Genomic DNA, 23,528 nt, shown 5'->3' on the forward strand with positions numbered 1-23,528 from the left:
TTATTGGGAACTTTGTAAAATCATAATGAAACTATACCATTCGTCAAATGAAAGGTAGATTAAAATACAGCACCAATAGACTAAATATACAGGAATAAATTATAATATATAATAATGGACAAGTGAATAAACGTAACCCACCATCCTTGCAAAAAAAAAACAATAAAAAAAAATAAATACAGTAAATAAATTTGAATCCAGGACAATGTAGCACACGTAACAATTATTCCAATAACTATTTTTACTTTACCATCTTTGTTATTTATAACAGAGAGAAAGTATGGCCACCGGCCATAAAAGATTTTTACATTTTTGGACTCGGGATCCTTGAAACGTCGACAAGTGCAAAAAAATTCGGGGGTTTTTCTGTATGTATGGATGTTAGTGTGTGGGACGCTGAAAATTTTAATTCAGTTGTCAACAATTCATTAATTACTATGATTATGACGTAAAAATAGACGCTAAGAAATTGCGTTTTATCCTAACTAAAAACTATTTAAAACTATCCACGAGTATTCTCTCTCTTCTTCGTGCCATATCAGATTTCTGACGTCGGCGACACCCGGCGCAAATTAGTAAGTAGTTAATAATACGCTAAGGTGTTACTAGGGAAGGTTAGTATCCAGAGTGGTTTCCCGTTGCCTTCTCTGGGGCGCGATGTTACGCGAGGGGAAAGAATGCCTTCCGGGAGGATTTTTATGGGAAACTGGCCTCCTATTTAGTCGTTATCCTTGCGGATAACGACTAAATAGCGGACGTGTATTCAATTTCCTATAAATATGGCGTCACTTCAGCCATTCTATGTAGTATATTCATCAAGCTTATTGCCCATATTGTACAGTATACAACTAACGCAATCTTTTTAATTTGCATATTGTCAACTACGCCAATCGTCCTTAGAAATGTAAACTGGTATTATATGTCTTTTTTTTTGCTCTTTCCGTCCTGTGGGCACTAAGAGGGCCTTTTTTAGCAAGCTCGGCCAGGCCCACAATAGGCAGCCGGGTGGGGAGGGGCGGGGTCCGACATATCCGGGCGGACCACTCCCGAAAAATTCCTGGGATCTTTTCGACCCGTCCGGATTCGAACCCGGTTCCCCCATAGCGGTGGGCTGGCACCTTGACCGTTCGGCCACCCGTTTCTAATTTAATTATGTTAAAGCGTTAGCCTGCCGCTCTGGGAGATCCGAGATCGAATTCGGACGAACATCCCAAGGAATTTTCAATAGGTGGTCTGTTCCGGATATGTCGGGCCCAGTCTCTCACTACGGTCGTATTTTTGGGGCCTAGCCAATCAAAAATGGATCCAGTAAAAAAGATCTTAGTGCCAACAGAGAGGAAATAGGACATAATCTAAACTCTGAAAGTGGAACTGAAAATTTGAGAAGCATTAAAAATGAATGTATTTCACTCAATCGCGATTGTAAATAAAATATTATAAATAGATAATATGTATAATTATAAATAAAGTATTTAATTATTTAATACAATATTTTAATACAATAATTATTTAATACAATAATAATTATTTAATACAATTTAATATTTAATTATTTAATACAATATTTTAATACAATAATTATTTAATACAATAATAATTATTTAATACAATTTAATATTTAATTATTTAATACAATTAGCGATTGAATAGAATATTTTACGAATAGTTTTTCCCCTATTTACGAGCTGGCAGCACTGTCGAGAATAATTTTCCCGCAAAATTAGAAGCGTGTAGTATACATTGTCGAAATGGACGAACATCAAACAACCAAATATCGTATTAATGGCACTCTCTTGTCTCAGTATCAAGGAAAAAATGTTTGTCTTCTTGGTTGCGTTATTCAGGTTTGTCATTCGTTTAAGTTGCTCGTGAAAATAGATTTTACGTTATAAATAATACGAGGGCTGTTTTTAAATAAAGTCCGTTTATGAAAATGAGAGTGAGAATGACGCGAGATCGTGGCAGTGCGTATGTGTGTTTGCTCCGAGCATGCTTTGCGCGCGTTTAGACACCATTTGCAGCCGTATCGTCCGTCTGTGTGCTGAGCTGTAAAAGTTTATGGTTAATGTCCAGATACGTGGACCGTCATGGCGGCACTTCCTGTTTCAGCCTCGAAACCAGACGATTTGCAGACGACGCGAGCGAACGGCGGCGGCTGTCATGGCGCCTCATCGCTGATTCCAGCAAAGAAAAGGAAACAGTGGGGACGCACATTCTAACCTAACCTAACCTAACCTAACCTATTCTAATAATATAATTGGTAATAATTATGTTAATTTATTAGAATAGGTTAGGTTAGGTTAGAACGTGCGTCGGTGCGTCACGTGACACGTCGTCTGCAAATCGTCTGGTTTCGAGGCTGAAACAGGAAGTGCCGCCATGACGGTCCACGTATCTGGACATTAACCAAGTTTATAATGTTTAAGAAAATTGAGTCATCAGCTGACTGTGAGTTACGAATCTGTTATTCGATTCTTGAGTGCAAGAAACTTGGCAGCAGCGGAAATTCACCGTCAGATTTGTGAAGTTTAGGGTGATAATGCTATGAGTGACAGTAAAGTTTGAAAGTGGGTGAGAATGTTCAAGGACAGGCAGGTTAATGTTCATGATGAGCCATGCCTTGGCCAGCCTTCTCTGATTTCTGAAGATTTGATTTGTGATGTTGATAACAAATCAGCACTTCAAACAACCTTTACAGCTCCAGTGGTATGTGTTTACACCTTAGCAAACGTTTTCAACCTCATCAAGGTCTTCATCAGGCTACTTTAATTAGGAATTCGAACGCGTTTGGAACGGAACGTATATGATTCAAAATACGTTTACTAAGGTGTAAACACATACCACTGGAGCTGTAAAGGTTGTTTGAAGTGCTGAATTGTAACTCCTCTAGTGTTGGAAGACGTTTATTTTGTTGATAACAAAGTTCGAGAGGACCAACGATTCATGATTTCAGTGTTACCAATTGAATTTCACAGATTTCAAGATCAGTTTTGTATACCATTGTTTCGGAGAAATTGAATTATCAAAAATTGTGTTCTTGGTGGGTTCCAAGACTGCTTTCTGACGATCACAAAACAAAAAGACAAAAAAAAAAAAAAACAGTACAATCAGGAAGGAGATGAATTGTTGGACTACATCGTTACAGGAGATGAGATTTGGGTGTTTCAGATGACTCATGAGTCCAAGCAACTGTCAATGGCCACACATCTTCACCAACCAAAGTGAAAGCCAAACAGTTCATTTCAGCATGGAAAATTATGGTAACTGTCTTTTAGGACAGGAAAGGGATTTTTTTAGTGGATTTTATGCCGAGAGGCACAACAATCAATTCTGTTGCATATTGTGTGATCTTGAGAAAATTCCAGTGTGCCATACAAAACAAGCAGTGTGGTCTACTGTCTTCCTGTGTGATGTTGCTCCATGACAATGCAAGGCCATATGTTTCTGCACAAACACAAGGTCTAATCCAGTGTTTCTCAACCTCTAACGAATTGTTGCCCCCTTCAACATAGTATCGCCCCCTTCATTTCAAAATTCTGATGCCGAGGGACAAGGCTAATGCCAAATTCGTGCTGCATTGTATAGTGACAATAGACTAGTAACTAGTATAATGTTATTTGTTTAATTATTGTACGATATAACGAATAAAATATCTAATTATTCTTAATATAATGTTTTACTATATCGCCCAGAAAATTGTTTTTTGCCTCCCAAAATATAAATTGTTACTAATCGCCCCCTCAACATGGAAAAATGCCCACATGGGGGCGATATTGCACCGTTGAGAAACACTGGTCTAATCAGTTCTTTTGAATGGGAACAACTGGATCATCCACCTTACATTCTAGACCTTGCACCCAGTGATTTTCACTTTTTTCGATACTTAAAGAAGTTTTTTGGTGGTCAACGGTTCAACAATGATGAAGAAGTGAAAACTGCAGTCATGGATTTGGCTTTTTCACAGTCGGCAGATATCTTTGAAGTTGGAATTCAAAAAATTATTGAGCGGTATGACAAATGTATGAACAAAAATGGAAATTACGTAGAAAAGTAGATAAAAGTATGTAGAATATGGGAAAAAGTATATTTTAATGATATTTACAGTATTTTTTTCCTTATTAAAAAATGGATCTTATTTAAAAAATAGCCGTCGTATATTCAATGTAGGATCAATGTGGGTAAATATGAGACACTTCAAAACTTTTGTAACAGCATTTGTTAGGATCAGTATTTTACAAAGAGAAATACATGACAAGGTCTACAGATGGTATTAAAATCTAATGGAGTATTCATTTTTTCTGTATATTTAAACAAAAAATTTTTTCTGTTTCTGGGAGGTGAAAAAGTAGACACCCATTATATCATCATAAGGACTTGCCTATGCCAACAGGGACATTAATAATGAGGTACTACAGGTCAAATGCAAGACATTTTTGTATAAAACATTGCTCCATGATATTTAGTTCCCAAGATATATAATTTTTAAAAGTGATTTTTTTCTATATTTTCTTTACATTTTCACATGAAATTTTTTAATTGAAGTAAGTAGATAACAATAAATATTCATCATTGAAAATTACTCTGTAGTTATGTACAATATAAAAGTGTAAAATAAAACAAAATTTTAAAGACATAGGTCTAGGTTTAAGTGATTTTATTAACCTTTGTGAACAAAGTATATTATGGTACCAACTGTTTTATATTACTAATAGTAAATACATATGGTATAGGCCTAAATTAAATGTTTAAAGGAATAAAAAGATAACTAAACTGGGTTAATAATTCAGTAGGCTATAGGAAAGGAGAAAAAGGAAAGGAAGGAAAAGGAAAAATACAGTATAATGCAAATTAGTAAATACACTTTTTTCACGTATTTCGGATGCACTGTGTTATTTTTTAACAGAAGACAAACTACTTCCCTTTCTCCTCTCCTATAATGAATTATTAATAGTAAACACATAAAGCTTTATTCAGTGGCCTGTTAAAAATAATGGCCTATTAAAAGAGATATTAACATAGAAAAAGTAATAAGCCTACCACTAATTAAAGAAAATATACATAACTAGGCTAGTCTAAATAAAATAGGTCTACACCAAAATAAAACGTTTTATGAACAATTGATTATTTATTTAATTAGCATGGAATAAAAGTAATGAAGAAAATAAAACTATAGTCCTGCTGTTTTCTGTGTATTAACATTAAGGTTAAATTAGGTGTAGACCTATTACATATCAAAAATGGGCTTTTTGTCTCAACCACGATGTTCTGGTATCCAATAAAGCAAAGAACACCAACTATACTAAGGAAGACACGTAAGATTATAGCACTCACAGGGGTAACAGCTTCTTTAACTGGTTCTTTTAATCCGCCAACGAACATTGCTTGCCCAAGATTATTCTTTGAAGTGAAAACACACAAGCCTGCTTGGCCTTTAAGACCGTTAATTAATAAACGCTCCCATCCTACATATTTCCTCGAAACAGCACTGGCAAAACATATCTCTGCTTTAGTACCTCCCTCCAACTTAGTAACCAATGCCGTTTTAAATGCTAAAGCTAACATTGTAGCTACACTAGGTAACCTTCCCACTAATTCGTACCGGTTGTACAAAATAGACGTTATTTCATTATATCCATCGGTACCACATTTTGAAGCTGTCATGCTTGCTAATGCACTTCTACTGAGTTCTGGACACCCCATATCACATGTATTACATTTGTGTGATGCTCTTTTATTTATCACGGAAAACAACTATTTTCAATTCAATGGCAAAATATACAAACAAACCCAGGGTGTACCAATGGGCTCCCCCTTATCACCTATTTTAGCAGAACTCATTATGAGGAATATAGAAAATTGTATTTTCCATGCACCTTTAACAATCCACTATCCTATCATGTATCTACGTTACGTTGATGATATTTTGATAGCATGGGATAGCTCTGCAGAGGATTTAGACAAATTTATTCAAATGCTAGCTTCAATATATCCTTCTATAAATTTCACTGTAGAAGAGGAGCAAGAAAACACAATTTCCTTTTTAGATTTAGAAGTGCATAGATATCCGGAGCTAACTTTTGCGGTGCACCACAAAAACAACAGAGGGCCAGATATTATCCCTGTAACTGCTTTCCAACCCCCGAGCTTTGTTAACTCTGCTATTACTTCACTTATTCGGATATGCACAGCTCCTCATTCCATCTTCCCAGACATTAATTGATGAAGAATTACAAATTATCAGAAGAGCAATGCACAATGCCGGATATTCTAACTCCAAATATCGATATCTCTACAACCGGGTCATAAACAAATTATTTCCAAAATCTTTCCTCTGCAACAAAGAAAGCCTAAAGATGATAAACCCTCTAATACCATACCTGGGCACCATCTCACTAAAAATGACACGCATATTCAGGAAACATGGTTTCATATTACCTATAACCCCTCATCCGTCACTACGAAGAACATTGTGCAACGATAGAGACATTCTCACGTTGAATGAAAAATCAGGGGTTTACAAAATTCTATTAAAACATACAGTATCAGGGGAGGAAATTATCTATATTGGAGCTACCACCAGAATGATATGGTCCCGCATCCTCGAACATCAAGAAGACATTAGAAATAATAGACCAGCTACAGAATTAGCAAAAAAGGTGCTAGAACAATATTATCTTCCACTTTGGAACCATGTTAAATTACTTAAGCATTGCAATGATCGTAGGCAAATATTCATATGGGAAAATCTTTATATATCCGCTGCTTTGCCGTGTAATGCGCCGACATTGGAAATACCACAGCTATGGATAACTTTATTTAAACAATCCAAGTTATAATTTTGTGTTCTAATTTTATTCCATTACTATGCACGGCACCATCAATCAATATTTATATGTTTTGGGGAATTCAAGTTATTACAGCAGGTTTCTTTAAAGAAAATATTTATTTATTCAATTTTATTAATTTGTTCTATATTCCAACCACGCGCATTACGTAATTTGGAAAGTCCGTTAAAAGCTGTCAATTCGAAAACAAAGGTATTCGATTTCGCCTGAAGACGACGGTTGTAAACTGTTGAAAGTACTAGCGAGCACGTCTGAAATTTAACAAATCACTGTCAATAACGCGGCAACACGGAAGTGTCATATTTTTAATTTCTAAACGCTGGCGTGAAGTGAACTACATTTTTATTCATGGAAACTAAAAAACACTTCTTTACATATCAAAAATATTAACAGGCTGAAATTAAATAAAAAAAGTTTCATGGAAATTAATGACTGATAAATAAAATCTGGTGTCTCATTTTTTGCCTAAAGTGTGTCTCATTTCCTATCTCATTTTGAAATGCACAAAACTCAGACAAAAGATGATATATGCAATAAAAACAACTAGCAGCTGCAAGCTGCATTTATATATTACGTACAAATTTCTAATTAAATAAATACAGTGGGTGATCGGTTAACAAACAAATCAGATAATGAACACTTTTGCGAAAGATTTTTATGATTGGACAACGAACACATGTTTGGATAACGAACACTTCACTGAACAAACACAAGAAGAAGCAACATAAAATAACGAATACCGATTGGTCTTCCTTTGTCTTCAGGCAACAATTCGAAACTTTTTGGAGCGCAGGAGACATCGACGTTCTACCCAGTATATACTGATCGGATAGTATTTCCTCAAACTTTGAAACTCTCCCTTGTAATTCCAGCCTTTTATATTTCTGACAGAAACAATTCTTTTACATTTTCTTCTGAAAAAGCAGATTTATGTCAATATCTGCTATGAAAGATCTTTTGAAGAAGTGGGAGGATGTCAGAACAATGGTCTTAAAATGGCATCTAAACCAGGTTGAGGTTAATAGGCCTAGGGATCTGTACAATTACAATGCTATTAATTATTTCTGAAAAATCATGAAGAAGACAGAAAAGCAATCGACATTAGACAGAATCTTTAACCCCCACAAACGGAAAAAACATGACTAATAAAAATGCAAGACCGTGTATATATGTATTTTTATTATTACATATGAATGTAGTAAGAAAGTATATATTTTTTTTATTTTTTTGGGGTCTCCAGAACGAATTAATCAAATTCCCATAGAAACCTATGGCAAATCGATAATTGGTTAACGAACAATTCGGATAGCGAACAAAGTCTTGGAATGGAATATGTTCGTTAACCAATCACCCACTGTATTCACGTCTTTTGCAGATATATACAGAGCAAAAGTTAGTTGAACTGACAGAAAAGTTTTTGCACCTATTGAATTATAGTGTTTTTTAAAAATTAAAAAGTATCGATGAAACCATAGTCATTTTCATTCAGGAAAATTATATGTTAAAAAGCACTAAATAAACTATTTTGTTTTAGTACAGAACAGATCAGACATAGATTAAGTCAAATTTCACAACTGTCTCATATTTACCCACATTGACCCTATCTTCTAGGGAACAAAATTGGTAGAAGGGTAACTGTTTTGTTGTTTATCATTTATTATTATTGTAATTAATGTAAAGATTTATTCTATTGTTTGGTCTTAAATTCTGCTTATTTTGTTATTTAATTAATGCAATAAGTTTAATTTGTTATTTTTTAGTATTTCTTTTTTGTGAATTAAAAGTGTAATTATAATTAAAAACCAAATATTTCACACCATTTTATTTGTAGAAATATAAAGAAACAATTATATCTCTGAATGAGATGGTTGGGACCTTATCAGAGCCGTAGATCATACCCATGGAGCAAAAAAGTTAAAGGACCCATACCTCTATATGTGAGATATGGCTCCTTTGAAATTGGCCTATTTCTGGGTTGCGTGCCATCGGGAGTTGCTTTGCCTCACTAAGACTGTGCACTAAGACTATGTTGATGTTTAAGTAGTCCACTTGACTATTTGTGGAGTACTTGATGTTCTATAGTTTTAGGGGAGTGTGAGGCCACATGGGCAATGAGGTGCAAGTGATGGCAAGCATTGAAGCATACAACTACATGTGGACATGGTGAATAGGCAGTATATATTGATTAACAGTAAAAACTGACCTTCAGAGGCAAATATCTCGCAAAGTGTTACATGTACAGGTATGGTTCTGTTAATGTTTTTGCTTGTACAGGGGGGTGGCAAATCCCTCGTTTAGAGTTCACATTGTACCAATATAAGTATAACTAATAAAATCTGTATTCTGAACTCTAAATAAGTAATCTAGTACTTACAGTCTTATGTGCTTATAATAATAACAGATTGTACATTTTCTGTTATAATATTAACAGAAAATGTGCAACTGCATGTATTTAATAAATTTATAACAATCTTTCAAATTTCCAGCATAAAACTTTTGTTGAACTAACTTTTCTCAGCTAGTCTAGAGCTCTTTATCAGATTTAATTGGATTCATAGTGGTTAAGTTTAAACCTAGTTGTGGGACACTATCAGGTTGCACCGATTTAACAGAACCTCTCCTAAAATATTTTTAGTCAGCAAACTAGTTGTTAAAATTGTACTTATAAGTACAATTTTAACATTTTAATAAATTTAAAAATTTGTTTAGGCAAGTTATCACAAAAATATGTTTGTGCATGACTGCCAACTTTTTAATGGCTTGATACAGACTGGAATGGAATAAGAGAAAGACTATGCAGTAGAATAGTTAGTGCAAGCCAGAACTTGTTGCTGCCATCATTGCAGTTGATATGTGACCATGTATCAGGATTGAGCATTTGTTGCTTTCTGCTTGACCTGTAGGTAGGTACAAGTGATAAGGCGAAGGCATAAATGTCTTCATTTCTGGATTCAGGATAAAGGTATGTGTGACAATAAATGTTTCTGGAATGATTTTGCATACCAATATTAAGACATTGATTTCTTTTGCTAGTTAGTCCTGGGTAAAGGGTTAAGGCTTAATTAATTATACATCTGATGTTCCTCAGAGTGAAGTGAAGCAAACCATAGAAATAGGCACTGAGAGGCAGTATGGAAATATCTTGAATCACTTTTTGTTGAGGATATTTAAAACTTTCTATACAATATCACTTTCCTGGCTGTTATGTATATGTTACTGTGAATGACCAATATCTGGTGAATGTGAATCTCCGGTTAATGTCAGCATTCACTCAGTTGTTTCGTGTATGTACGAAATATTTGCTAAATATCATTATTTCTCATTTACACTGGCAAGTGTTGACATTCAGCATGCACTGATGGTGAATGTTGAATAAAAATATTTTTATTACATTAAGACAAAAATGCAACTTTTTAATATTGACATCAAAATAGGAGAAAGCTTAAGTAACAGCACATGTAAATAAACTGTTGAACCTAAAACGAACAGTACATTCTAAATCATTAAAGAAAATAATACAATAATAAACTTACACATAAATTATATGATTAATGTTATACAATCTTATTTATTGTAACAACTTAAACTGTTATGGCACTTTGAATTGCACAAGAGTCCCTTGTTTTTACAACTGCATTTATTCATGGAACACTTATTTTTGCAATGACTGTATGTATAGCCTTGCCCTCCAATTTTTGTATTAGCTGCAGCTGTTTCTCTCAGCGATATTTCTTGAGAAGAAATCTCATCTATGGAAAGTAACTTTTCTTTACAAATTACAAACTGATTATGTTATTACATGATTAAGAACTGATCTGTTAATGGTGTCTTTTATTTGGATATTGCCGACACCTTACCGACGACCTCTCTCATCCTCTACCACTTGACCTGACAAACTGATTTCCACCTCATGGGATCAAAAGAACAAAAATGCCATCCAGTGACAAACTGGGCGGTTTCCACCAAACCGTTGCCGGGAAAAGAGGTATGACCTTGTCCTACCTCCTGCTACCCACAAACAATTTGGCAACAGACTGTCACTTCTATGTTGACATTGGCTTCTCAGGTGTTGTTTTGACCTCCACCAAAGCTTTACATACAGGTTTTCTTCTTTTTCCGTATTTTTTTGAAAATACGGAATATTTTCAAAAAAATACGGAAAAAGAAGAAAACCTGTATGTATATTTTTGTAGAAATATTTGTACAACTTATCTGTTTGAGGTTTATAATTGTATTGTTATTGTATATTGTTATTTGTAGCAATGTTTAATTATATTGCGGATCTAAGCCCAAAATTGATGAATGGAATAATGTTCAAGGAATATTAAAACAAAGAAAAAAAGAGTCTGTATGTATATTTTTTGTAAAAGAAAAAAACTTCCTTCCTTTTTTAGAAATTTTTATCTCTTAGTTTGTATCATTGTTTATCATTTATAGCAATATTTTCATCATATTACATTTTACGCCCAGTACAGTACTGGTGTTTTAGTAGAATATGTTTCAAAGAAAAACCTGTATGTATGATTTTTTTGAAAACTTTATATAGTTTTTTAAACTACTTGTGTGTCACTAAATTTTATGATTTTTATGATTATGTTATTATTGATTATAGCAATTGTTAAGTCATACTGCGATTCATAACAATCCAACTGAGGATAAAAAGAAATGTGTAAAATCCTTAAAGGTACTAGTAATTTGTTTATGTTGTGTTATTTAACATCTAAATACTTTGTTAATTTTTAATCTGTATAAATTTTTGTCGACTTAATATCTATAATTGTAATTTATAGAGCACTGAAGAGGAACTGGAAATATGAAACCAGTTCGAAATGCATATGTAAATATAATAAAAGAATTCGTTAACCTGATGCTGTAAGATAGTCTACCAAAAGAATACATCGGATTAAAGAGACAACCATTCACAAAATTTAGCATGGTGGCTTGTATATGAGAGGCATTGATGCTATTAAATTTTGGTGGGGAAAGGTCAAGAGGGTGGGGAGATAGAGAGGCCATGTGTATCTTGAGTAGGATCAGACTTAATGACAAGTTTATTTGTTATTAACATTTATACTTTTTTTTTATAAAACCCATCCCTACCCTCAAAATTAAGCTTTTTTGCCATTTTATAGTAATTAAAAATATAAAAAGTTTTTATAACAAAATCTCATAACAGATGGCACCACACGTAATTTTATTAAGTTGTATTGTAATTAAAATTATAAAAATTATTTTCTAAATAAGATCTCATAATAGCCGGGAAAGTTATGTAACTCTTTGCCGGATTTTTATTATAATCCTGTTTGTTACATTAGGATATCTTTTAAACTAATTGTCAGATAACAGTGATTTGTTCTTGTCTGGGGTTCACAGTCAGGGGGCACAATTAGGTCTAGCCATCTTTGTTTTATGTTGTTATATTGTATGTTTTAATTTATTTTTGCTGCTACTATTATTTTGTATATTTTTTTTAATGTGTGGGATGTGTTGATGCAAAAAAATACTGTAAGGCCCTGCATATAAACTTATAAATAAATACTTTTTTATACTTAAAATGGTAACTAGTGTGGCAAACTAGTTGTAAAGTTATTGAATTCCGCCACTGTTTACACCTGATGAAGATGTATAAACTTGCTCAAAAATGTTAGTTTAGCACAGTGTTTTTCAGCCTGTGGGTCGCGACCCCCAGAGAGGTCGCAAAGCCTTACACGGGGTCGTGAGTAAAAGAAAAAGACAAGTGTCTGTACGATCTTTTGAAAAACGTATTCATTTTATGCTCGTGTGGAGCAAAGCGCAAAGACAATACAATCACATGTGTACTAGTTGGCACACTCGAACAACTGACAGAAACAAAAGAAGGTGAGCGTACGTTACTGCGTGGGCGGCACAAGGCGCACTTGCCTCCAGCGCCCCCTTGGCAAAGTTACTATTTGCAGGGCTCTTGCGACTTCTTTGCACAGTACAATTGGTTTTTTGATCGATATTTAGGTCTCAACAGAAAAAAAAATTAAATACATAGTTTTTAAAATTACTGACATAATTTTAATATGGCCCTGGGAGGTCGCCAGAAATTTTTAACTTGTAAAAGGGACGTGTATTTAAGGTTGAAAAACACTGGTTTAGCAAAAGTTTTGTGCTAGATATTTAAAAGATTGTGGTATAAAGTTGCTTATAATATTCAGCTAAAAAGTAATAGTTTGAGATTTTACGACAAGATGGCACCATGAGTTAAACACACACTATCATATCTCAACATGTTCGAATTAGTAAGTACAACTGCTAATGACATAATATCACCAGTATCTGCCTATATAATCTGCATTGTAGTTGATGAGAGTAGTAGTAATAGATGGAAATGTAAATACAATCCTATGATCTTATAGGCAGATGTTAGAATGGCATACTTTGGTGTCAGACATTTTTAAACTTAAATGAATAAGTAATGAGATGGTCATAAAGAGCTAATTCTATTCAGTGCATAATGATGATGATGTTCAAACAAAAGTAATGAAATTTATGAAGAAAACAGTTTATTCCCATTGTGAAGAATCAGCTATATTGATATTTCTGAATTTACTAAAGTACAGAACCATGGTGGCCAAACTATGCTTGCAAGTTGCATGCAGCTCTCATATGCTTATACAACATTTTTTTATGAACTTGATACATACTAATTTGAAGGATATAACAAACTTGTTTTACCAGTATTTATCCAAAAATCCCTTTCCAGTTGTTATCAAAATAATTGGTACATATTATTTTCATATATATGTTACTGCTAAAGCTCGAAATCCGTTAATGTGTACATTACCTAGCTAATCTGCAGATTAACTAGGGTGATCCGTTAAAGCTGCGAAAATTGTTCAGTTTCTCAAATTACCTAGGTAATTTGCAGAGTATCTAGGTAATCTGCACATTAACGGCTTCCGTATCGTTAAAGTTCAAAAGTTTGTTTCTTTCACTTCCTTTCCCCACTCCTTCTTTTTACGTAGATAAATTTAAATCCTAGAATGCAAGCAAGCACCGAATTGGTGAGTAAAATCAAGAAAAGATTCTTCGCAAACCTCTTTAGCGAAGATTTAAAATATAATACGTAGTGTTTTAATAACAAACCAAAGTATGATTCCATAATTGAAGATGTAAAGCAAATAAAAGTTTCCAAGAAGAAAGAATCATCTCGAGATTATCAAATAATTCAAAGGTGTGATGTGTTGACTGTACGAGGCTGTGAAAAACTCATTGAGCCGTTGTCAGATGCGCGAGAAAGGTTTGAAAAAGTTTGTCCATGCCGGAGAATTGTTTGACATTCGATAAAAACTGAAGAAGACCTTGAAAAATTAGAAGATTCACAAGAGACTGTGATTATGAGATCACAGTCAAATCTTACTCAAGAGGACATTCCGTTATCCCCCGCTTCTACAGAATCACCTATAGAAATACAAGAATTTACCGATAGTAATCTTAAACTGCCTTCTATACCGTTGATTGATGATGCAGTCACGAAGAATATTCAGTTACCCTGCACCTCCAAGGAATCGCCTCTGCAAGTTGAAGAAGTCATCACTGAGTTACTCTCAACTTCAGCAGAATCGCCATCACAGTTTCGTACGGAGCCTGTAAAGAGCACTATACAAGACATAGTCTGTATTGTTTGCTCAAAAGCAGCATCAAGTGCTCACAAGTGTAAATCGTGTAATATGTTTGTTCACGCAGTTTGTGGTGAAGTAGATCCTAAAGAGGAAGGGTATGGTAAGAATGTATTGTGCATCATCTGTAAAAAGAATATGGATCAGAAAATACAGCGTGATGAAGCCAAGAAATGTTTAGAAAAGCAAGCAAAGAAAATGTTAGCAGTTTCTAATGCAAAGCACCCAAACGTCGATGAAGGTTTCGCTGTGAGAATTAAAGTACCCGAAGAAGACAGAGCAAAAACTGATGCACGTTCAATTTTAGCTGTGGTTCTTAGTAAAACAGAGGATGGCTTTTATAAACTTGATACTAAAACAGGTATTTTAAAACAATTGTATGCAAAATCTGAATTCAGTGTTTGCAAAGAGAGATTTTTAACGAAAGAAGATGGATGTCCCTGCTGTAGAAATATCTTTACGTCAAACAGCAATAAAACAATCCCTTGGTACTGGGCAGGGTTTCAGAAAATGTGACTGCAAATCTAAATGTACCACAAATAGGCGTGCTTGTCGCAAAAACCAATTGCTACGTAATTCAAAGTGTCACCAATCTTTAGATTGCACTAATAAGTAAGTACAATTTTATCATATGTTTTGCAAATTCATTTCCCTAATTGTAGTAATATTTTAAACCGTTTGATTTTTGTATTAAAGTTTTTTTAATTGATTGATGATTGATTCAATCAACTAATTTGTTGATTGTATTAACTTGATTCTTTAGATATTGAAAATTAAATAAATAACATTATGTTAATTTAAGCGTACAGAAACGTTGCTGTTGTTCCAGCAAAAATCTTATTTTCACTTTACCGAGTGCCTAGTAGGTAATTTGCAGATTACCTAGATAATCTGAACATTACCTAGGTAATTTGAGAAATGGAATAATTTTCGCAGCTTTAACGGATCACCCTAGTTAATCTGCAGATTAGCTAGGTAATGCGCACATTAACGGATTTCGAGCTTTAGCGGTAACATATATATTAATTTTGTAAGTTTTCTGACTATTACATAGTGTAAGTTGTAACTGAACCTCAGACAACTGAAAAGTAAGCATACATTCATAAAGTCAAAGAAGTTGAAAATTAAATATCACTAATTAATTTTTGTGATGAGAATGATGGCATGGCATCTACCAAGACTGCTTGAAAGGTACTCAGAGAATGGAAATGAACTCCAATTTTTTTTTTTTTTTTTTTTAAATATAAAATATTTGTTGTTGCATTTAAGAGACACTATGCAACTTGTAATGGATTATGATGATAATTGTGTGTTATTTTCAAAATGACTTTTGGGCATCATCAGTATCATGCTCATATGCTTCTACAACCTAACAAGGTTGTAGAAGCATATGAGCAGTAAAAACTGAAAGAAGCAAGAAGGAAACTAAAAATGTTTATGTGATCTGAAATTTTTTGATATGAGTTTACATGTCTTTAGTATACAAGATTGGTGCAGCAATGTAACATTTTAAATCTTATGAAGGATTACACTTGGACTTCATTCTCTCCAGATTTTTAGCTTGTATAAGAATGGTTACAATTCTTCTTAGCAGACAGAACTTTTTTAATATTTTATTTTTATGTATTTATTTGTTAAATAAAGATTGTTATTAACTAATTTCAGTGCTGTAGACATAGAGTGATAAATGGTAACAGATAGGATTAATGTGTTGGATCAAAACTCAAACCTAGGGTCGATGGCAGGCTGATACTTTTATCATTTCGGGCAGCCATTTTGCATTATCTTTGTATTGCAATAAAAGATTATTTAAATATTGTAATTTAGAGATTAAAAATCATTTAATGTTATTGATATGTATAAACGTAGCTTTGATTGTAGGTTACCAATGTATGTGTTTATCAAAAGATTTTTCACTGTATTTCCTTAATTATAATATGCACTTTTTATCACTTTTGCTCATCCAAAATAGAGTTGTGTCTTTATAGTCCATTTGCATTTACTGCAGTACAAAACAATGATTGGAAGTTGTTGCTGGCAGATTGTGTGATATATTATGCACCAGTAATACACATTATTGGATTTACTGCTCGACAGTCACATTACTTCATATGAGCTTTGCTGGTTTTGCTGATAATGACCATTTAATTTAAACTCCATTTTAACATGTAAAGTGTTTGCTAAGTGACATTACAATGCAGCATTAAGACAAGGTTACAGTAATACCTTGACTTATGCTACCCCGACTTACATGAACCCGGAGTTACGTGATTTTCAAATCTCATCAATTCGTCTTTTGTTTGAACACCACGCAACTCTTGATTACTCCCCCCCACACTATTGTTTAGCTTACATGTTTGGATGTGCCACGCAGAATCGACACATAGCTACAATTTATTTTGTGTTATTTATTTCTGTGTTTATTATATCTACGGAGACTTGAGAGACTCTATGTGGTGATTTCTTGTAACCGTGAATGAATCAAATTGCGAGATAAGGTTAACGAGAACATTTATTAGCTTACATACATCAGATTTGGATTTTACACAAATTGAGAAATTATACCTCGACTTACGCGAATTCGACTTACGCAGTTATTGCTCAGTCCCACCTATCGTGTAAGTTTGGGGTATTACTGTACTGTATTTGTGGACAAGAGTGGAAATATGGCTGCCAAACTATAAAAAATTATAAAATTTAATTTTAAATGCACTGTATTTAAAGTTTATTTAGTTACTTGATGACAGTAGCATGGATACAAATAGGCTTAAGCTGAAAATATTTGTTGATAACATTTTCATTTGTTTAAGTATTGTTGAAATTTTTTTTACGTTTATTTGATTTGATTTATTATATTTTGCAGCGGGATTCAAATGGAATGTCTTTTAAACTAAAGGCCAGCGACAATCAAATAGTTGTCATTCAGATGAAAGAACCAGTAAGTTAATTTAATTGAATAAAATTTAATAAAGTAAGAGACTTCATTATGTTTCCTATTAATATGAAACAATAAAACTAATGTAAACTTATTTTGTTTATTGTTTTTTGTTTTTTTCAGTTTTCTGTTTAATAAATGAAGTTTATTTTTTCATATTTTATTGCAATTAATAAAACCATCTCCAGATATGAGATATGCTTTAATGGAGTATTGCAAACAGCTGTTATATAGCTTTGAAGTAGTTTCATGTTATCTCGCTCATCTCCAGGAAAAACAAACAAGAACATTTTTTATGTATAACGTCCTTTTAATCCAAAGAATTTTCCTTGGTAGACGATCTTACAGCATTTGGTTAGAAAAATATGAATTTATTTAAAAAAATTTGAACTGAAATGCATTTCGGGTTGGCTTATGTTTCCAACCCCTCTTCAGTGCTATTAAAAAATACACAAATTGTAATAAGGACAGGACATGATTTAAATACTGTATTACGTAAAAAGATTTCTACAATACAGAATTTATGTCTCATATAATGGTACATATTAAAAAACAATATTTTTATCTTCCATAGGTTTATAACAACTCACTATAATATAAAAATATAAAATATTGTGGTTTAAAACATATTATATAAAACTTTATACACTTTAACAGTATGAAATGTATTCATTTAAGATTTTCTATAAAACTTACAATTTTTAGAAATTACATCTTATTTCCATTAAAGTGGGTGGGTATTAGTCCAGAGTAAAAACATACAGACAAAAAGTGTTATCCAGTATTAATCTAATTTATTCTAATTTATTCCAAACTATCCCGTACAATGGTCTTGGAGTGCGTTTTTTTAAACAATGCAATTTTTAACTAAACAATTTTTAACACGTGGAGGTGCCCTCTATTAATTTATACCAGTGTTTCTCAATGGGGGCGATATCGCCCCCATGTGGGCGTTTTTCCGTGTTGAGGGGCGATTAGTAACAATTTATATTTTGGGGGCGAAAAACAATTTTCTGGGCGATACAGTAAAACATTATATTAAGAATAATTAGATATTTTATTTGTTATATTGTACAATAATTAAACAAATAACATTATACTAGTCACTAGTCTATTCAATGCAGTATAAATTTGTCGTTAGTCTTGGTCCTCGGCATTGGAATTTTGAAGTGAAAGGGGCGATAATAGGTAACGGTTTTATTGAAGGGGCAACGATTCGTTAGAGGTTGAGAAACACTGATTTATACCATTGAGAATCAATTAATATACCTTCTGAAATATTGACTAAGTTTCTTTTGGGTTTCTTGGGGGTTATTTCTATATCCTCTTTAAATTTTCTTTTGTAAGTCTGAGACTCTACTAGTGTAAAAACCTTTGCCATAAAAGCTTTTAATCACATGACCTATTTGCATTTGTGTCTGGATTGTGGTGGAGGTCCGGCTAGCAAAGTTTTTATGGTGATGGTACTATCGAAGTTATAAAGACGATAATTATATTCTACGAGTTTTTCCTGTACTATTCATATAATTACAAATGTAGTAAAAATAATATCTTTATTAACTTTTATTATCATATTATTAATTAAGATAATATACAGCACTTATAAGCTTAGCTTTTTTTATTATATACACCTCTAAATTGAAGAATTTTCCTTTGGCCGTCCATATCGCATATTTTAGCATCTATTATTATAATCGGGATACTTCTTGTCGTAGACACATGAATACTTTCGGATGTTTTTGATAAATCTTTCCAGATCTATTCAAGAGTAGCCACGAGGGAACATACACAAAAGCTTGTTTTCTGCCATTTTCGCACTGTGTCACCGTGTCAAATTGATTTGACAATTATTATTTATTATGTGATTATACCACGGGGAAGTGTTATGTCCAAGTCAAATAGCTGCCTCATGTTCTTTAATTCTTCTTTCTAATAAATGGCCTGTTTTGCCAATATAAGTTTTTGAATTATAACAGTTACATTCCACTCTATAAACTGTCCCTATATTTTTAAGATTTTTTATTTTATTGTTATGTTATTTATTAATGTTGTTATAAATGTTATGCGATATTTTGTTGGTCAAAGATGGTGCCAAACTGATATTATCTTTCTTAAGGATCTTATTACAACTCTCAAAAATTTCTTTCCCTGATTTTCCCTGACCAACTTTGTCCAAATTCCCTGACCCTCACATTTCTTAGTGTGGAATATCGACATAATAAAACAGCATTTACTGTGAACATTGAGTACATCTATATACGGAAAGGTTTTGTATTTTTTATCTAATTTGTATTTCATATTATATCTGTTATATTATATATATCTGTTTCCAGTATTGTTTATTCCATGTATTTAATTTTGATTTAGGATAGTTAAGTATAAATTTAGTTTCCAACTCTTTTAGTTTAATTTTTTTCCATTTATTATCTGATATTCTTGTATACATGTTTTTTAATTCCATGATATAAGTATTCTTTTTTATATTTTCTGGAATATATGAATAGCACTTTATAGTTTTATTAACAATACAGGGCTTCTTGTATGTTATAAAAGTAATTTATTAAGTTTATTTGCTATTGTTATATCTAAGTAATTAATTTTTTCCTTTTTCTATATCAAATTGAATATTTTTGTTAATGTTGTTAACAATGTTAAGAATAATATTACTGTTTGTTATATTCCGAGGCAACATTTTCTTCTTTGTTTTTCTAAAGTTGAATGAGGCAACTCCAAAGTACTCTAAAGCTATGTAATATAAATAACAAATAATATCCAATTTGTCTGTATCATCAAACGATCTGCCAGATTATCTGTCTAGCTATTTTAAGGCTTGTAAATATTTAAATACAAGTCAATTTGGCTAGAGGTCGTGGTTATTTCTAATTAAATTTACCACGAGATGGCATATGACCACCTATGTCTAGTCAAATTGATTTGTATTTAAATATTTACTAGCCTTAAAATATCCGGACAGACACTTGGAAGATTGTTTAGCTATGTAATGGTAATGGTTCTTTAAAAAAATATATGACAATCAGAAAGTCGGCCACGGCCTTAAAAATAATCTTCATAAAATTTGATCCTAAACGTACAAAATTTCTGCAGAAAGCGACATGGATCACCAAGGTGGCATTTGTATAATGAAACAGGCACGTCAATTCTCCTTTGCAGCTCATTATCTCTTGTTTTGTATCTGTCACTTTTATGATATTGTGCAACAACCACACACTAAACACTACCATTTACTGGCAGAGATTATAACTAAAATGTTTGAAATATTTCTGTGAAAAACTATATACAGGGTTCTTACTCAAATTTTTGTTTTGAATTCCCTGACCAACTTTGTCCAAATTCCCTGACCCTCACATTTCTTAGTGTGGAATATCGACATAATAAAACAGCATTTACTGTGAACATTGAGTACATCTATCCCTCTTTTTGCACAGTTGATATGCTTCAAAGACTGCCACATTAAAAAAATACAGTACGTACATCCTGTAGAAAAATATTTGATAGAATCCACAACTTCAATGTAATGAAAAAATAAGCAATTTACAAACAAAACAAGAGCTTTTTATTTTATTTTTAAGTTAACATTGGTTAAACTATCGGATTACCTGTTGATTTTCGAAAATATAACTACAGTATATTTATTACAAATATGATCAATCTTGCCAGTTTTTAAGCCCTAAATTTTCCAAAATCAGTGATATTTGTTACCCAACGTCATTTCAGTTAAACTAATTATTAAACTATGTATTGAATTTGTGGAAAAAAACAAGAGAGGAAAAATACACTTGCAGTACAGTACTTTCAAGGAAAATTGTAACAACAAATATAAAAAGCTCGTGCCAATAATAAGTCAGTGCCAGTATTTTACTGTAAACGTCAGGTAACTATTTATAATTTTTTATGTTGTGTAGTAATATTTTAAACGTGAAAAACGATTAAATTACAGATTTTTACTGATCTATTTAGCAATTTTGAAGTGAACATTCTAATAAATTACAATTTCAACTTTTAAAAGTTTGCAAACAAATTTTTAATTAACAATTTCATCTTTTTATAATTTCCTGAATTATTATTAAAATTAAAAATTAAACACTATTATATAAAAGTAGTTTATCCTATTATTAATCCACAACTGTAAAATTATATGGCTTCAGAACAATGAAAAAAGTCATTTCAAAATGGATTCTGGTGTATTTTCTTATTAAAGATTGCAGCATTACATCTTGCCATCTGCATGTTGCAGGTGGCAAGATGTAATGCTGCAATCTTTAATAAGAATGCTATGATTGGTCATCCATATTCAGCAAACGAGATCAACAACGCAGTTAAGGAGACAAATTCCCTGACTTTTTGACAATTTTCGACAAATCCCCCGACTTTCTCTGACTTTCCAGGTGCGTAGGAACCCTGTATATATTTAGGATTAAAGTTCATTTAGATGCAAATTTTAAAGTTTTGCCTGGCTTTTAGATTGCATGGTATATAAATATATGAATTAAAACTAGTAAACTGGTGAATTAAATAATGCATGTATTCTCTTATACAAAGACATATATTTTATCCACATACAGTATATTAATTTCAGTGAATCAAAATAAAATAGAAATCATTAAATTAACTATCATCCATGCTGAATATACGGTATATGGCATAAGTATTCTTATTTTAAATTCATTTTATGTATGTATTTGAAAATGTTTGTTTTGTATTATTGAGCAATATTTTTGAAAATCAATTTTCTTGCACTTTTTTAATTTTAGATACAAGATTCCTTGGAAGGATTGGTCGAAGTACAGGGAACGGTGACGCCGAGAAATAGTGTCTTGTGTGATCATTACGTTGAATTTCCTTCTGATTCAGCATCAAATTTTGGTATGTCAATAAAAATCTTAATATATTACACATTCTTTCATTGTATATTTCTAACATAATGTGCCTGCAGAAGCTTTTTCATTAAAAAGTCAACATTTGAATCATCTCATTTTATCTTAAATTAATAGATTATATATACTTTACAATATTAAAACAAAGTTTAAAAGTTTTAAATATGACAACTGCTTTTATATTTTAATTGATAACTGGATTACTAAGATGATAGTCGCTGCTCTGAGGAACTTTGGAAATTTTCACGAGCGGTTTGACCTGAATATCTCATGCTCTGTCTCTTGCCCCTCAGCCATTCAATTTGGGAATCCAAACCTGTGATGAACAGAAAAAAGGATTTTTTGATGTCTGCAGCATGGAAAGAATTAAATTTGAAATTAATCTTATCTTAGTTGTTCTGCAGTTCATTCTGACTTGATTTGTCTTATAATTAAATTTTGAAAAATGTTTTTATATATCAAGAGAATTGAATATTGTAATTATTTTTCAGATATGAATCTTTATAACGAAGCAGTTCAGCTCATGGCCCAATATCCAAATTACTACATTACATTTTAATTTCATCAGTGGGAGAAAAAAAAATTTTGTTTTGCATTTATGTAACAGATTTACACAAATGCTAAATGGTATGTAAACTAATTTTCACACTGCAAGAATTGAATTAAACAATAGAAAGGTCTGGAAGATAATGAAAGTGATTTACAAATTGCAAACAACTTTATATAAGTAAAACATCTTCCATTTAACTTTTGTGAATATTATTTGTATGATTTGATATTTCATCTTTTGACAAGTGAAATCTGTACCTTATTGGTGAAGAAAGTTGTATTTAAAATAAACATTTTCAGTTTTCTTAACAGATCATTCACAGGTCAGTTATAATTGGATTCAAAATACATCAAAAATATTTAAACTATGGAGTGTGTGCAGAATGCATTTAGAATTGTAACCCGAGGACAGTCTGTCAAACAAATTGAATGCATTTGTTTTAAACATAACCTAAATCACCATTAAGATACACTTTTTTCTTTACAGTCACCAACGACTACTGTCCATTTCCGGTTATATTTCGTTTGTGCAGACCAGACTAGCTCAGATGTTTGGTCTCAAATTGATTATTCAATAAAGATTTTTCACCGGTAAGGACAGAATTAAGAATGCATTTGCACAAATATACTTTAGCATTACTGTACTATACAACATTGA

General features: G+C 32.4%; 1 protein-coding gene across 1 annotated transcript; it reads left to right on the plus strand.

Moving 5' to 3' along the window:
* Positions 1-489: 489 nt before the first annotated feature.
* LOC111624667 (replication protein A 14 kDa subunit-like) lies at positions 490-23,183 on the plus strand. The gene is made up of 5 exons (XM_023367579.1): positions 490-575; positions 1,667-1,844; positions 17,355-17,429; positions 22,199-22,310; positions 22,813-23,183. Exons 2-5 carry the CDS (start codon positions 1,749-1,751, stop codon positions 22,878-22,880), a joined length of 351 nt encoding a protein of 116 aa, XP_023223347.1. The 5' UTR covers positions 490-575; positions 1,667-1,748; the 3' UTR covers positions 22,881-23,183.
* Positions 23,184-23,528: the final 345 nt, after the last annotated feature.

The sequence above is a fragment of the Centruroides sculpturatus genome, unplaced genomic scaffold, assembly GCF_000671375.1.
Source record: "Centruroides sculpturatus isolate CEXI.00-Female unplaced genomic scaffold, Cexi_2.0 scaffold263, whole genome shotgun sequence".
NCBI classification, from domain to species: domain Eukaryota; kingdom Metazoa; phylum Arthropoda; class Arachnida; order Scorpiones; family Buthidae; genus Centruroides; species Centruroides sculpturatus.

Coding starts and splice junctions, on each gene's coding strand:
- LOC111624667 (XM_023367579.1), top strand. CDS start 1,749: ATGGACGAACATCAAACAACCAAATATCGTATTAATGGCACTCTCTTG. Junction 1,845..17,354: donor TTCTTGGTTGCGTTATTCAG/GTTTGTCATTCG, acceptor TATATTTTGCAG/CGGGATTCAAATGGAATGTC. Junction 17,430..22,198: donor TCATTCAGATGAAAGAACCA/GTAAGTTAATTT, acceptor TTTTAATTTTAG/ATACAAGATTCCTTGGAAGG.